The 16,856-nt window shown below is 55.3% G+C and overlaps 2 protein-coding genes across 4 annotated transcripts; both read right to left on the minus strand.

Moving 5' to 3' along the window:
• Positions 1-1,479: 1,479 nt before the first annotated feature.
• KRT15 (keratin 15) lies at positions 1,480-9,706 on the minus strand. 3 transcript variants are annotated; one of them, XM_063718822.1, is made up of 9 exons: positions 9,441-9,706; positions 6,071-7,788; positions 4,835-4,917; positions 4,560-4,716; positions 3,853-4,014; positions 3,634-3,759; positions 3,221-3,441; positions 2,388-2,413; positions 1,480-1,853 (listed from the first exon to the last, which is right to left on the minus strand). In XM_063718822.1, the coding sequence occupies exons 2-9, from the start codon at positions 6,566-6,568 to the stop codon at positions 1,756-1,758; spliced, it is 1,371 nt and encodes a 456-aa protein (XP_063574892.1). In that variant the 5' UTR covers positions 6,569-7,788; positions 9,441-9,706; the 3' UTR covers positions 1,480-1,755. The 3 variants fall into 3 exon arrangements, with proteins under 3 accessions (XP_063574892.1, XP_054402378.1, XP_054402379.1); XM_054546403.2 differs by having other exon boundaries at positions 6,071-6,202; positions 9,441-9,672; XM_054546404.2 differs by having other exon boundaries at positions 6,071-6,238; positions 9,441-9,669.
• Positions 9,707-11,354: 1,648 nt separating this feature from the next.
• KRT19 (keratin 19) lies at positions 11,355-16,045 on the minus strand. Its single transcript, NM_001132586.2, is given in 6 exon segments — positions 11,355-11,735; positions 11,877-12,002; positions 12,113-12,274; positions 12,576-12,732; positions 12,924-13,006; positions 15,565-16,045. Coding segments are annotated over 6 exon segments (1,203 nt in total). The 5' UTR covers positions 15,985-16,045; the 3' UTR covers positions 11,355-11,480.
• Between the last annotated feature and the right edge of the window lie 811 nt (positions 16,046-16,856).

Genomic DNA, 16,856 nt, shown 5'->3' on the forward strand with positions numbered 1-16,856 from the left:
GGTTACTAAACTTCTCCAGGCCTCAGTTTCCTCTTCTGAAACTGACGCTGAAGGCTGATACTAACTTAAAGAGCTATTAGAAGAGTTAATGAGATGCCATCCCGGAATGCCCACCCCAAGGCCTGACACATCATAGACACTCACTAAATTCCATTTCCTTCCTCCAGCCCCAGGGAAGTCTCGCCTGTGTGTGTTCTCAGGAGACACATTCTCAATTAAATCTCCCCTAGAAAGAGCAGGCACCACTTTATCTCCGACCAGGGGTTTGTGGGGAAGGGGCTTTGCACAACAAGACACGTGGGGACCCTCTCAGAGGGCTTGACCCTTCCCCCAAAAGATCAGATTCTCCAAAGACAGAAGCACCTCCAATTTGCTCTTCCCAGTGAGACCAAGAAATCGGTTCTCCCTCCCCTCCCCCCATCCTTACCCCAGGGCCTGAGCCAGCCCAGCCTCTGCACCCAGAGTTCTCTGCTTCCTCATTTTCTGCCCTCTGTTTGGGACGATAAATCCAAGAGCTCAGAGAAAACAGCCTGAGACCAGAGGCCACAAACAATGTATGCATGGATGCTACTGCTTTAGCAGGACTCTGGTGGAGATGCCGGGGATGGGGGAGCAGGAGCAGGATTTGGATTAAGAAGGGTAAGAGGGGTTGATGTTGCTTTCAACTTAATCTTGGGAAAATCTAGGAGGGCTTCCTGGAGCTGGTGTCTTTCCCTCTGGGCAATATAAGTGCCTTTTGGGAGGAGGCATCAGCTTCAGGGGGGATGGGGGCCAGCTCTGCAGGGGAGTCAAATTGGGAACTGGCTCAGCCACTCTGGAGGTCAGTTATGCCTGGCTAGAAAGGATGGGAGATTGGAGCAGCACATGTGGTGAGGGTCAGAAGCAAGGAGCAGGGTCCTGGCAGCAGGCTGTGAAGAGGGCCCTGGGGTCCTAGAGCAAGCCCTGGTCTTGGAATCCTACAGACATAGGCCCAGGCCCAGCCCTGCTACTTACCATCCATCCACAAGGCCCGGGGCAAGTCATTCTTCTCTGCCTCCAGTGACCTCATCTCTAAGGTGGGAATAATAAATCCCGACCACCTACAGTGGTGAGGATTGAATGAACCCCATGGGTGAGCTTGCCTGGCATCATGCCAGCCATGGGGTGATGAACCAAGACAATCAATGCAATCAGTCACTTGGTAAATATTCATAATTATTAGATGTGTTGAGTTCTGTGCTGGGTACACCAAACTCTTCTTAGAGAACCTCCCCACCCTCACTTCTCTGGTCATCCCATGGTGATCCAGAAGAGCAAATTACCTGAGTAGCACTATGTTTATCCTAGCCACCAGTGCCCTGAGTACCCAAAAGAATTGTGGCCACGCAGGGAAGAGGCCAAAGTGGGGGGAGATGTCACCATGTGGACCCTGGGTCTCCTCAGAGGTCAGAGGCCAACCAGGACCCCATCAAGAAAAACTGGACATACTGCCAAGAGATATTTGCAAAAGGAAAAGTAATTCTTTATTGCATGAACAGACACTGTACAAATGAGCTTGTTACACAATACAGCTGCACCTCCTTGCTCTAAAGAAGGTGGGGAGAGGCAGAGGGGGAACAGAGCGCATGCAAAGCCCTGAAATAAAAGACCGAGGGACCCTTTTCAGCTCTCTGAAGGCAGGGACAGGAGTTTGCATGTGCAGGCCCTCTGGCCAGTCCTCCACTTGGCCTGATGAGAGTGGGGAGTGGCGAGGGACGTTTCTCCTGCAATGGACACTTAGATTTCTCTCGTGCGGGAAGAAACCACCTTTCCATCCAGTGACTCCTCTATGTTGATGCGGAAATTGCTGCTGCTGCCGCCACCTCCCGAAGAGGCTAGAGAGAGAAGGAGCAGGCTTTAGAGTGGGGGAACCTCCCCTCTCTCCCAAGGTGGCCAGGACCTTGGCGGAACTCTGGGAAAACTAGACAGCGCCCCTGAGAATGGCCACTGGCCAATCCCTCAAGAGCTGCCAGAGATCTGGTGTTGAATTCGTCATCACAAAGATGGGCAGTGGCAATGGCAGGTATGCCCAGCAGGGAGCAACAATGTCAGGGTTTTTTAAGCTGCACGTGAAGGGGGATGAATTGTGGGCATCTTAGCAGAAGTGTATGAAGATGGGGCCTGGGGGAGAGACATGCCCTGAATGAAGCCTACTCAACCTGGAAGTTTCTCAATAAATCACCAGCCACAATCTCACCTGGGGCTGAGAGAAGGTCCCACTGGGGAAGAGGCATCTAATGGAATGGGAATGTTCCCACCTAATGGGATGTTTGGGCTCTTTCTCCTTCCTCCCTATTCCGAAGGGAGTGGTGGCTTCAACATCTCCCCTCCCCACCCCACACCACACCAGAAGAGTAAAGCCTTCCTACCTTCCCTGATGCCAATGCCAGCCATCCTGAAAGAAAGAGGGAAGCTGATTTAAGCAAACGGCACAAGCTCAAGTGTCCCTAAGGGAAGCTCATGCAGTGTTCTTCAGACCCTACACCACCACCACCCACACACCTGACTCCTCTAGGGGTGGGACATCCTGCTAGCCCATCCAGGCCTGCTACCCCCAAGTAGACAGATTCTTTTTTTGTTTTGTTTTGTTTTGTTTTGTTTTGTTTTGTTTTTTGAGACGGAATCTCACTCTGTCACCCAGGCTGGAGTGCAGTGGCACGATCTCGGCTCACTGAAACCTCCGCCTCCCGGGTTCAAGTGATTCTTGTGCCTCAGCCTCCCGAGTAGCTGGGATTACAGGCACCTGTCACCACGCCCAGCTAATTTTTGTATTTTTAGTAGAGATGGGGTTTCACCATATTGGCCATGCTGGTCTTGAACTCCTGACCTCAAGTGATCCACCCGCCTTGGACTCCCAAAGTGCTGGGATTACAGGCATGAGCCACCGAGCCCGGTTGAGATTCTGAACTACAAGAATACCCATCTATTTCATGCAGAGAATGGAATGAGCACTAGATCTTAACCACCACTAGCCCAGCCTCTATCATTTACAGAAGAAACACAGATCCAGAGAGAGAAAGTGACCTGCCCCAGGTAACAGCCAAGGACCAGAGTGCGGAGTCCAGATCCTCCCTCCTTGCTCAGTTCTCTTTTCACAGTCCCTCGAGGCTGCTTAGGGACACCCTGCCATTCCCTTAGGATAACCCTGCACCCCAGCCACAAGCAGCCCTCATCACTCCTTCCCCTGTGCCCAGGCACCTACTTGGCATCCTGGCCCTCGAGCAGGCTGCGGTAGGTGGCGATCTCCTGCTCCAGCCGCGTCTTTATGTCAAGCAGCATCTTGTACTCCTGGTTCTGAGCCTCCATCTCGCATCGGAGCTCACTCAGCTGGGCCTCCAGGCCACCGATGAGCCCCTGGATCTGCTGCAGCTGCGTGGCATAGCGGCACTCTGTCTCGGCCAGTGAGTTCTCCAGCCCAGCTTTCTGTGGGAGTGACAGATGCATAGACATATCAGGCTAGAAAGGAAGCCACCGAGGGCAAGCAGGGAGGGGGCACTGAATGGAGTTCAGGGAACCACCTCTTGAGGGGGCTTGAGAACTCCAAGGCTTAACTAGCCAGGAAGAGTGGGAGCTTCTACAACCCGAGAGTCTGGGATGGGGCGCGGGTGGCTGTACCATGCTGAGCTGGGACTGCAGCTCGATCTCCAGCTCCTGCATCGTGCGTCTCAGGTCTGTGATCTCCGTCTTGCTGGTCTGGATCATTTCTGTGTTGGAGGCCACCTCTTTGTTCAGCTCCTCAGTCTGTAGGTCATGCACAACAGAAGTGAGCCCCAGGGCCTCCTCGGAGACTCAAGGACCTGGGGCAGGCAGGACAGGGCAGGAGATAAGGCCCACCTTGCTGAAGAACCAGGCCTCAACATCCCGGCGGTTCCTCTCCGCCATGGCCTCGTACTGCTCCCTCATCTCTGCCAGCACGCGGGTCAGGTCCACACCCGGTGCTGCGTCCATCTCCACATTGACCTGGCCAGCCAGCTGGCTGTCGAACTCCTTCATCTCCTGCAGGATGGGAGGGACCCATTTAGAGACGGAGAGCAGAAGAGAGACCTGAGAGTCTGGCGTCACACGTGCCAATCCTGGCTCTGCCCCTAACACACCCCAACCGCTGCTCCCCATTGCACATGAAGAGGTTTGGTCACGTGGATCCCTCAGCTCTAAGGAGCTCTCTGCTGCTCTAGGTCCTACCAAGGGAGGACCCCGAGACTATAGGGCCCTGATGTGAGCTCACAAAGCCAATCAGGAAGTCAGCCATTCATACCGGCCACCTGGCCTGGCTGTGGGCCTGGGCTACCAGAGGACACTGCCCCTTCCTCTCCATGAGGACACCTGGTTTTATGGGGTAGGTGTGTTTCTGAACCACTAAGCCCCAGGCCAACTATGAGGAAGTACCAGCAGCCCCACTCTGCCTCCCACTGACTTAATCTCGTGAAAATCTGGGAGGGCTTCCTGGAGCCGCTGTCTTTCCCTCCGGGCAATTTAAGTGAGTTTTGGGAAGAGGTTCCCCACCTCTCTCGGGTTCAGGGTTAATGGGGGCCAGCTCTCACCTCCTCGTGGTTCTTCTTCAGGTAGGCTAGCTCCTCATTCAGGCCCTCAATCTGCATCTCCAGGTCAGTCCTGGCCAGGGTCAGCTCATCCAGGACTTGGCGCAAGCCATTGATGTCAGCCTCGACGCCCTGGCGCAGGGCCAGCTCATTCTCATACCTGAGGAGAGGGAGGCCAAAGAAGGAAGTGGGAGGGGTCTTGGCTGCCTGAGTCAGAGCCAGGAGAAGGCCAAGTAAAGTGGGCAATGCCGGAAGAGGAGAGAGACGGGGGAGCGCACTTGAGCCTGAAGTCGTCCACAGCCAGCCTGGCATTGTCGATCTCCAGGATGACCCGGGAGTTGTCGATGGTGGTGGCCATGATCTGCAGGAGACAGAGTCGGTGTCTAGAGGACTCCTCTCTCTCCCCTGCTGCTCTCTGCTCTGCACCCAAGGCCAGCCCCTCACTAACAATCACCCCTCTGACATCACCAACAAAAATCTGTACAGCTTCTGGGGTGGGCAAAGTCCAGCCTCATCTTTGAGTGTCCATTTCTTGTTTTGTCCCATCCAGCCTCCTTGAGACACCTGAGGAGTTGCCTTCCTTGTTTCCAGGGCATGAAAGACCAAGGAGGCAGTATTGCCTGTGGGAATTGGTTGCCCAGGAGAGTGGGGGAGTGGGGTGCAGCCAGCTCTGACAATAGCTCTCTCAGAGACACTCCACCAGCCCCCCTGTGGACAACTCATGGTCACTGCCTCCTGCACACCTTGGACACAGCCATGGATCTACAGAACATTCCAGCCAGTAGCAACCCGGAGGGCAGCTAAAGAAGGCATTTTACGAATGAGGAACCCAGTCTCAGGGAGTAAAATGGTGAGTGAGTGGGTGGCAGAATGTGTAATGAGTTCCCAGGTCTCCTAAGACCCAACAGTACTTTTGGCACAAAAGACCTCTTTACAGGAAAAGACAAGAGGTTCTAGCATCTGGAACTCATGGGGCTACACTCCAATCCCATTCTTGCAAAAGAGGTAAAGGAATACTTTATGCAGAAGCCTGCAGGGTGCATGAGGTAGGGAGGGCAAGTTGCTCTGTTTTTTAATTATTTTTATTTAATTAGATACAGGTTCCACTCTGTCACCTAGGCCGGAGTGCAGTGGCACAGTCATAGCTCACTGCAGCCTCTAACTCCTGGACATGAGCAATCCTATCACCTTGGCCCCCCAGAGCACTGGGATTACAGGTGTGAGCTACTGCCTCTGGCTGTTTATAATTGCCCCCACCTGTGCCCCTGTTGGTCCTAACCAGATTCCCAAGGCCCCTCTCTCCCTCCCCCAGCACCACCAAGTTGAGAAGATGTGCACTGGCCTCTGCACCTGGACAGCAGGTGCATTCCAAATTTGCTGAGGTTACACACCAGACAGTCATTGCCTGGGCAGGAAAGGATTTCCTTGAGTCAGCAGTAACACTGACATTAGAGCTGTGTACAGAGTACCATACCAGCCACCTGCTCCCCTCTCTTTGACATCCGAGGACTCACCTTGTCCCGGTGCTCTTCAATGGTCTTGAAATATTGGCTGTAGTCGCGTTCCGGGCTGGTCGGAGCCTGCTTCTGGTACCAGTCACGGATCTTCACCTCCAGGTCAGTATTGGCCTCCTCCAGGGCACGTACCTTGTCCAGGTAGGAGGCCAGGCGGTCATTGAGGTTCTGCATGGTAATTTTCTCATTGCCAGACAGGAGACCACCATCGCCACCACCAAAGCCACCACCAAAACTCCCACCAACACCCCCTCCAAAGCCTCCACCAAAAACACTACCAGCCCCTCCACCAAAGCCACAGACCCTCATGCCACCCCCATATCCTCCTCCTGACCCTGAAGAGACAAACCTAGCAGAAGAAGCTGAGATACTTCGGCTTCCACCTCCCCCACAGAGACTCCCCCAACCAAAGCCACCTCCCCCAGCCAGAAGAGAACCCCTTCGGGTAGAGCCACCCCCAAAGGTGGAGGAAGAAGTTTGCAGAAATGTGGTGGTCATGGCCAGGTAGCCGGAGCCCGTTCTCAGCAAACCCAAGAGACGCTGGCAGGAGGTACCAGGCCAGGCTGCACTCTGGGGCTCCTTATATACCCCTCAGAGGGTGTTGTGGGACCTCGTCTCCTCCCTCAAAGCAAAGCCAACTCCTTCCGCCTTCCTGACAAACACAGCTGCCTGCACACCTTGAGTGGCTCATGTGAAGTTTTTCTCTTCTATTTTTTTTTAATGCAACAAAAGAGATGATTCAGAATTCATAGTGTTTTTCCCCAGGGCATGGTTTTAACACTTGGATTACAGGTTCATCTCTCCATGCCAGAAGAGAGCTGCAGGGAGCAAACTCTCATCACAGCACGGCTACCAAGGCCTCTGCCTGTACTGAGAGCAGCTCAGGCCAGCTGTGCCCTCAGCTGAACTTCTCCACTTCCCCGAGCCCTGAGCCTCTCCCCAAGAGGACAGCTCCGTGTTCTCAGTATGGGAGTCCACTTCCCGATCATTACGCTGTGTTATCCAACTCAAAACCCTGTGAGTGAGTGAGTGAGTGAGTGAGTGAGTGAGTGAGTGAGTGAGTGAGTGAGCGAGTGAGTGAGCGAGTGAGTGAGTGACTGCAGGGCTCAGGGAGAGTGGAGGCCCTGGGGATGGGAATGCAGGGCCCCTGGGGGCAGGTGGAGGACAGAAGCCAGGGACCTTGAGTAGTGTTCCAGCTGAGGTGACCAGAGAAGCCAGCATCCATCCCTTCCCTGGTGCTGCAGATGGACTCCCCTCCTCCCACTTCTACTCCCCTCCTGCCATCCTCCAGCCTGTGTTCCTGGCACCCTCACAAAAGCCCAGCAGGCTCAGGACTGACAAGGGGATGACTGATGATCCCGACACCTGCCAACTGCATGGTGCTGAACCTTTGCTTGTTTCTGGGATGTGTTGGGGCAAACCTCCACTGATAAGGCTGGGGCAAGTTCCAGGAAGCCCCTGCCTTCTCCAGGAGAGGCATGTCGCTGCTTAGCAGGGCCAGATTAGCCCCCATCTGTCCTGTCAAGTGCTGGCTGGGGAGGGGCCGCTGCAGAAGGCTCTATGTGCCTGAGTGCTGTGGAAGGGAAGAGACGGGAGACTGGCAGGCAGGCTGGAAGACTCCGGAGATCTTGAAGACCAAGGCATCACTTCACACAGATGGGGAGTTGAACACTCAGGAGAGCCCTTTTCTCTGCCACCAGCTCAGGGACACCTGATACCTGTAGACAGTGCCACTTAGAGGTGTGGCTCAGCCCTCTGGACCTGGCCCCAGGGCTTACAGAAACTCAGGAAGAGGATTCCTAGCCCAGGTTGCAGCACGGTGAAGTGGACAGGGCTCTGGAGTCCCTCAGGCCCGGGTTTAAATCCTGGCTTTATCAATTATCATGGTAAGACTGTGAGGCCTGGGTTCAAATCCTGACCCTACCAATTACCATGGTAATACTGTGGACATTTACCTTTTTAAGTCTCTGTTTCCCTGTGGCAAGGGGCGCTCTCAACTCTCACTTCCAGGGAAGCCCTGCGGCCCAAGAGTCCCCATCCTGCCCCCTCCTGGATCCCCACCCAGGTGCCAGACATGCAGGGGCCAGGGTGCATGACCGGCAACTGGGCCTGAGTGCCCTCACCAGGAGGGGCTTTGTCGTTGGGCATCAGAACATGCCCTGTGATCCTGAGCATGTTCTTAGGCCCAATGGCATCGATCTTCCATAGCCAGCTCCTATGGGGCAACGCACGTTGTTCTTAGGTTCTTATTTGGCTACAATAGCATAATCCTTTACTTCTACGCTGCACTTTGTGATTTACAAAGCACTTTTGCATCTATCGCCTCCTGTCATCCTCACAACAGAGGGTGACCCCCGCCCAAGATTCAGAAAGAATGAAATTGAAATTTGGAAAGGTTGAAGCAACTTGTGCCAGATGGCACCACTGGTAAGGGGCAAAGCCAGGACTCAAACAGGTCCTCACACCCTCAACCAAACAGGGCACAGGGAAAGAGTCCTTCCTGCAGACCCCATTCCTGCATCTGAGCTGGGCTGGCAAGGGGAACTGCCAGCCAGCAAGGCTGGGGGTGGGTTACTTCTCACCCAGCTTCACAGTGAGCCTGGCCTCCAATGCTGGGCACAGACAGTGTGGTATTGTCTCATGGGTGGGAGGATATTGTCTTTTCCTCCGAAAGAAAAATAATCAAACTCAGATCATCCAGAGCTCATTAAAAGCCTCTGCAGACATTGTGGCCCCAGCAATTAACACAAGAACAATTACTCGCCCTTCACCCCAGGGTGAGAAAGGGCTGGACCCCAGCCAGATCCACTTCTGCACCTGACTCTCCTCCAGCAGCCCCTCGAGGTGGCTTTCTCTACACTCGCAGGCCCAGGCCAGGGGCTGCAGCTGCCCCCCTCGCTGCCCCATGCACAAATCCCTGGTTTCAGTCCAAACCGCTACTGTGAGCTCCAGATCTGGGTAGGGCCCGGAGCCTCCTCATTAGCACCAGGTGGGATGGCATTGTGACGATAAAGCTCTGTCTGGCCCCAGCCCAGGATGTAGCCCCAGGCCCTGCCCCAGGCAGCCTGCCCAGGATGCTGTGCCAGTTTCTGACCTTTGCCCACTGCAGCCAGATGGGGCCATCTGTGGAGCCGGCCTTTTCTCCTTGGAATGAGGCAGTGCAGCCCAGTGGAAAGAGACTCAGCCTCTCTGAGCCTGGTTCCTGATTTAAACTTGGGCCATTAACACAGACTCCCCTGAGGGCCATAGTAAGCATTTGAGGGCACAAGGAGAAGGAAGTCTCCAACAACCTTAGAACCCTCCCACACCTCTCCTGTTCCCCAGGGAAATGCCAGGGACAGGGAGTGTGACCTGGAGCCCAGAGACTTACCTTTAAACCCCTCTTTTCCCATTTACCAGCTGTGCGGCTTTGGGTAATGCCTCCTCCTCTCTCTGAGCCTTAGTCTACCAATCAGGAAAATGGAAATAACTCCAGCCCAGCCTGACTCCCAGTTGGAGCAAGATGACTCACAGGAAATGCTCAAGAGACTGAAGTGGCCATGATGACCAGCAGGATGTAAAGAAACTCTCCCCAACTTCCCCACTCCCCTCTCTCTCCTGTCCCAGGTCTCCAGGCTGAGACAGAAAAGTGTCCCCAGTCCAGCCCCACCCTGCACTGTGCACACACAAAGGCAGGCTTCATTCCTGACACTCAGGCCTGAGACCTGACAGTCACCTGCCCCACCTCTGTGGGCCCAGACCCCGCCCCGCAGCCACATTCCAGGGGCCCCTGAGGCAGAGAGAAGGTTTCAGCTGTGACAAGGGAGGCTTTCATGGGCAGGGACAAGCGCCTCTGGGCAGTCCCAGCTGGGGGTGCAGCCAGGGCTCTCCCTCTAGCTCCAAGGCTTCCTGAGAAGTGGGAGGGGGGTGGTTTGTGGGTGCTGGAGGCCAGAACAGGACAGCTGGGGAGGGGGCAGAAGGGGGTCCCAGTCCAGGCTACAGCAGCAGGCCTCTGGGGTTACATGTTCATAACCAACCTGGGACCCACAGGAAATGGAGGAAACAGCTCCTCCTTCGGGATTGCCATGGCTGTGATGGGGTCTCCGGCCTCCTTAGCAGGCTGCTGAGTACATTTGGCAGCATGCGGGCGTGGAACTAGTGTCCCTCACTTGCCCCCGTCTCTCAGAGGGTTGGGCCTGCAGCCCTCACCTCTCCACCAGGAAGAAGTGGGACTTCTTTTGGGGCCTCTTCCTTACCTTGAATTGGCCTCAGTTCTTGGCAGCTGAGGTGTAAACCACAGGAGCAGGGCCATACCCACCCAAGGGCAGAGATGTACCAGGAAGCTGGGACTTCGTTCTTTTGCTGGCCCAGGGCAGGCCCCAGGCAAGCCAGGGTTGGGGGTCTCTGCGGGAGGTCTGGGTCACTGCTGGGTCCCATTCTGGGCTCTGGGCCCAGGTATGGGCTGGTGGGCATTAAAGGGCTTATGCAGGGCTGCCCCAAAAATGGGTGAATGTGTTAGTGCATGCACACACACAACACACACTGACAGGTACAGCCTCCCCAGACTTGCTCCAAGCGGGATGCCTGGCCCCAAACCCCCAGTTTAAGTGAGGTGGAGAAATGTGTCAGGAGGAACTGCCCCTAGGGATCCCCAGCCTGAGCCTTCATAGGGAAAAAGACTGGAATGTCAGCAAGACCGGCACAAGTGGCATCAACTCCAGGAGACCACCTGGCTGGGGATGGCACCATGGGCTAAGAATCAGGCAACTTAGGTTCTAGTCTTGGCTCTACCATGTAGTTGCTGTGTGGCCTTGGACAAGTTACTGAACCTCTCTGAGCCTATTTCCTGATCTATAACATGCAGCTCATACTAACTACCTTTTAGGGCTGTTTTTAATTCAATGGCACATAGTAGGTGTTCAATAAACATTAATTTCACACAGATACCTCAACGTCCTGGGGAGTAGAGTAGAAAGAAAACTAAATCTAGAAGCAAAAACAATTTCAAATCCCACCTTTGCCATGCATTAGAGCAGTTACATATAGAACAAACCACTTCACCTCTCTGAGCCTTAGTTTACCTTTGTAAAATGGAAGCAACGCTTATTTCATCAGGTTATTTTAAGGAACGGGTTAAAGAAATGAAGACTTCTGCAAACAGGAATTACCATTACAGGCCAAGTATGTGAGTACCCTCCCCTCCCTTTCCTGGGACAGAGTGAACTTTGGTTCAAATAAAACCTAAACAGGGCCAAGGCCTGACCCATCTCTCCATGGGCTGAAATAACAAACCGAACGTCCTTCCTCCCTTGGACCATAAAATTTTATTGGCAGGTCAGGAGAAGAGCCGGGGGTAAGGGTCCCTTCCTTCCCATCCCCCTACCCAGGAGACACCCTCCAAAGGACAGCAGAAGCCCCAGAGCCTGCTGCCTCAGAGGACCTTGGAGGCGGACAGGTTGCTGTAGTGATCTTCCTGGCCCTCGAGCAGGCTGCGGTAGGTGGCAATCTCCTGCTCCAGCCGTGACTTGATGTCCATGAGCCGCTGGTACTCCTGATTCTGCCGCTCACTATCAGCTCGCACATCGCCCAGCTGGGCTTCAATACCGCTGATCAGCGCCTGGATATGCGCCAGCTGGGCTCCAAAGCGCGCCTCCGTTTCTGCCAGTGTGTCTTCCAAGGCAGCTTTCTGAAGATAGGGAAAGGGGGGTGTGACTCAGCAGAGCCTGGTTCCCGGAGAAGGCATGGGCACAGCCACCAGCCAGGCTGCCTTAGGCTGCAAGGGCATAAGTGTGCATTGCCCAGGGAAGCGGGGGGGGGGGACACATACCATGCTCAGCTGTGACTGCAGCTCAATCTCAAGTCCCTGAAGGGTGCGCCGCAGGTCAGTAACCTCGGACCTGCTCATCTGGAGCTGCTCCGTGTGGCCAGCGACCTCCCGGTTCAATTCTTCAGTCTGCAGAGAGAGGAGGAAGAGGGAATAAGCACTGAGGCGGACCTTCACGTAGGGAACACCAAGCCCTCCCCTTGCTAAACCCCAAAGGGTGCCTGCTTCCCTCTGCATACCCGGCTGGTGAACCAGGCTTCAGCATCCTTCCGGTTCTGCTCGGCCATGACCTCATATTGGCTTCGCATGTCACTCAGGATCTTGGCGAGATCGGTGCCCGGAGCCGAATCCACCTCCACACTGACCTGGCCTCCCACTTGGCCCCTCAGCGTACTGATTTCCTGAAAAGATACAGCAGAGATGGGCATGTCAGGGCCCAGACCCCGCTGGGCCTGCCCAGGTCACTTCCCCACCCTTCAGGCCAAAGGGGCTTAGTTTTCAGGTGCAGGCCTAGTAACTAGCACTGGGGGACAGACTGGGTCATCACTGATTCCTCTTGGAACCCTGGGATCCATGATCCCACACCCAGGGCCATGGTGAGGGTGCGCCAAGTGTTACCATGGTCAGAGAATACAGAATAAAAGAGTCTTCAGCCCTGGGAGGTTAGGGAAGGATGGAAGAAAGGCCCAGCTTGAAACCCACCTCCTCATGGTTCTTCTTCAGGTAGGCCAGCTCTTCCTTCAGGCCTTCGATCTGCATCTCCAGGTCGGTCCTGGCCAGGGTCAGCTCATCCAGCACCCTGCGCAGGCCGTTGATGTCGGCCTCCACACTCATGCGCAGAGCCTGCTCCGTCTCAAACCTTTCAAAGGAAATAGTTGCAGCCAGGCAGAGCTTCCTCGGCATCTCTGAAGACTTCTCTACCTCCCCAGAGTTCAGGAGTCCATAGGGGGGTTAGCTTCAGGCCATCTAGGCTAGGTGAGAGCAGATTCCAAACTCCCCAACCCCTACCCCAGTCCTGGCTTCTGCAGCCCCCAGGGCAGAGACACTCACTTGGTTCGGAAGTCATCTGCAGCCAGACGGGCATTGTCAATCTGCAGGACAATCCTGGAGTTCTCAATGGTGGCACCAAGAATCTGGAAGGCAGAGGCAGAGGTTGGCACCAGTTCAACACACAGGCACTGCCCACTCACTTCCTTCCCAGAAGAGAGAGGGGAGCAAATGAATATACCCCAGCACCCTAGAGACCAAAGCCCTAGCCAACATCTGCCGCCCATTGGCCTGCTCTCTGGGAGTCCTTGGAAACAGTCCATGCCCAGAAGCTGGGGCAGGAAGAAACACTGGAGCCAGGGGGACTTGGGCGGGGGAGGGCAGGAAGGCAAGCCTGGGGAGGAAATCTCTGAGACCTGTGTGCAATGAAACTCTAAATGGCCTGAAGGGGGTCTATAAACCAGATGGGGGGTAGATTTTGTCTATACCTGCCCCCCCACTATGCAAAGCATATTTTGCCCCCAGGGAAGAGAATCCCATTTTTTGAGTATCAATTATGTGCCAGGCACTTTGAATCTCATCTTTTGTAGCTTCTGGAACCTCACTGCTAGGTCAGTGGGTACTCCTATTATACAGAGGTGGAAACTAAAGTTTAGGATGATGTCTCATCCAAGTTCACCCCAACCTGAGGTCTTACTGACCTAAGGGGCACATTCACAACAGCCAGCTTATCATTGAATAAGGTAATTGTGTTCTGTTTTTCAAAGAGCGGGTCATCACTCATTAGTCAAGGCACCAGGTGGTGATTGTATAGTTTTGTGGTTTTGGGGGGTTTTTTTTGTTTTGTTTTGTTTTGTTTTGTTTGAGACGGAGTCTTGCTCTGTCGCCCAGGCTGGAGTGCAGTGGCGCGATCTCGGCTCACTGCAAGCTCCGCCTCCCGGGTTCCCGCCATTCTCCTGCCTCAGCCTCCTGAGTAGCTGGGACTACAGGCGCCCGCCACCACACCTGGCTAATTTTTTTGTATTTTTAGTAGAGACGGGGTTTCACCGTTTTAGCCAGGATGGTCTCGATCTCCTGACCTCATGATCCACCCGCCTCAGCCTCCCAAAGTGCTGGGATTACAGGCATGAGCCACCGCGCCCGGCCGATTGTGTAGTTTTTTAATGCAACAGAATAGGCTATAAAATATTAGAGGGGATTTCTCTTAGTATGGTGAGAATTGTTTCACCCATTTGTGTGTGTGCGTGTGCACACACACACACAGAGGTGAGAAAAAGAATGCGTAAGGGTGCATAGTAAAATGTACTTATTGTCGCAATTTTTTTTTTTTTTTTTTTTTTTTTTTTTTTGAGACAGGGTCTCACTCTGTTGCCCCAGGCTGGAGTGCAGTGGCACTGATCAGGTACGGCTCACTGCAAGGCACACGCCACCATGCCAAGCTAATTCCTTTTTTTTTTTTTTTTTTTTGAGACGGAGTCTCGCTCTGTGGCCCAGACTGAAGTGCAATGGTGCAATCTCGGCTCACTGCAGCCTCCGCCTCTTGGGTTCCAGCAATTCTCCTGCCTCAGCCTCCCAAGTAGCTGGGATTACAGGTATGCACCACCACTCCCAGCTAATTTTTGTATTTTTAGTAAAGACAAGATTTTACCATGTTTGCCAGGCTGATCTCGAACTCCTGGGGCTCAAGCAACCCTCCCACCTTGGCCACCCGAAGTGCTGGGGTTACAGGCGTAAGCCACAGTGCCCAGCCTCTGTAGGTCACAATTTTACAAGTGTGTAAAGCACTGTTTTTGTTGGCTGTTGACGTCTCTAGCGCTTCCTCCTGGTCTGTGGGTCTGGGTCTATGCCACCAGTACAGCACTGGAAAATATTTTGGGGATCTGTGTGTTGGGAGACCCAGCGTGTGCGGCTGTAAATGTTCCATGGCTTCTGATACATTTCTTCACGACCCGATAAATCTCTCCTTCCCTGTGGGTGAGGACCAAGCCCCACCCCTCTGGCCCCTTAGGGTTCCCCTGTAAGAGCCTGTGACGCAGATCCGTTCTTTCCCCGACAGGGAGCTGCCACTGTACCAGGTCCTCCCCAGCAGAGGTTTACCAAGTCTCCCTCCTTTACCCCGCCCAGGGGACACGACCGGCTCTCCCATTCTTCCTAAATGAATGGGCCCCAGGGCGGAAGAGTGGGAGGAGGCCAAAGCCTGAGAGGGATGAACATCAGACCCTTCCGGCTAGAGAAACGGAATGCAGGAGGCCCCACGCTGCGGTGGCAGAGGGGGCAAGACTGGCCCCGGGTGAACCAGATCACCAAAGCCAAACTCTCGCATCTTCCTGCGGCAGCGCGGCCCCTGGCCTAGAGCTCTGGGCACTCTACAGCCGGGTCCCATCTCCTCCCACTCTTCAGGCCTCGCTGACCCGCGTCCCTTCTTTGTCCCGGCGCTCCGACCTTGCCCCCGCCACCTCCAGAGGCCCCACCCACTTATCTGCCCTGCCCAGTTCTCCTCCCCTTTCCACCACCCCGGCCTCTACATCCAGCCCCGAGGTCCTACCCCGCACGTCTCCTGTCCCCCTTTACTCGGCCCCACCTGTGGACCTCCCACGTCCTAACGGGCTCCCGCCCGCCGCCCCGCCTGGAACCTCGCCCGGTCCGCGGGGCTGGGTTTCCGCGGCAGGTGCACTGCACTTCCCGCGGCCGGGCCTCCGCCCACCTTGTCCCGCAGGTCCTGGATGGTCGTGTAGTAGTGGCTGTAGTCGCGGGAGGGCCCGGGCCCCTGCTTCTGGTACCAGTCGCGGATCTTCACCTCCAGCTCGCCGTTGGCCGCCTCCAGGGCGCGCACCTTGTCCAGGTAGGAGGCCAGGCGGTCGTTGAGGTTCTGCATGGTGAGCTTCTCGTTGCCCGCCAGCAGCCCGTCGGACGCGGTCAGGACGCCGCCGTAGCCGCCGCCATAGCCCCCAGAGGAGGACGAAGACACGAAGCGGGCGGAGGACACTGACACGCCGCGGCCGCCGGAGCCCCCGTGTATGCTGGGCGCGCGAAAGGCGACCCCCGGCCCAAAACGCACGGAGCCGCCGCCCAGGCCTCCGAAGGACGACATGGCCGAAGACTGGCGATAGCTGTAGGAAGTCATGGCGAAGCGGAGCACGGACGGAGCGACCCTGGTCTCAGAGGCTGCGATTCGCGGGAGGAGCGACGAGGCCCTCACCTGGCTCTATTTATGCCCGGGGCCGGTGGAGGGGGGGAGGGGAGGAATGGTGTCAGGGGCGGATATCTGAGCCCTGAGGAATTTGCAGGCTCCTGAGAGCAAATATGGGCGCTCTCCCCATTGGTCAATTCCCTCCCCTCCCAGAGACCAGAGGCCGCTGCCCTCCAGAGCTGCCCCGCCCCGGTCCGCGCAGAAGCTCCGACCCGCACTCCCCCACTCTCGCTCTGCAGACCCTTTTCTGGCCTTTCCCCCATAAGGGACGTACTTAGACACCCCTGTCCCTGGAAGCCACATTCTGAGCCTCACCCTTTAAGATCACCCAGAGTTTGACACCACTGGGAATTACAGTCCCTCTGGGGTCATATTCCTACACACCCCTGACCCAGTGATTTTATTTTTTTGGAGACGAGTCTCTCTCTGTCGCCCAGGCTGGAGTGCAGTGGTGTGATCTCGGCTCACTGCAGCCTCCACCTCCCGGGTTCAAGCGATTCTCCTGCCTCAGCCTCCCGAGTAGCTGGGATTACAGGCACGCGCCACCATGCCCAGCTAATTTTCGTATTTTTAGTAGAGACAGGGTTTCACCATGTTGACCAGGCTGGTCTCAAACTCCTGACCTCAAGTGATCCACCCGCCTGGGCCGCCCAAAGTGCTGGGATTACAGGCGTGAGCCACTGCGCCCAGCCCCAGTGATTAACCATTCAGAGTGCTCCCTGTTAAGAGCCCCTTACTTGCGATCCTAACCAGCCCGCCCCCAACAAAGTGCATTCACAGATTCCTGCGCTCCACTGGAAATTACA

Source organism: Pongo abelii, chromosome 19 (assembly GCF_028885655.2).
Source record: "Pongo abelii isolate AG06213 chromosome 19, NHGRI_mPonAbe1-v2.0_pri, whole genome shotgun sequence".
Taxonomy (NCBI): Eukaryota; Metazoa; Chordata; class Mammalia; order Primates; family Hominidae; genus Pongo; species Pongo abelii.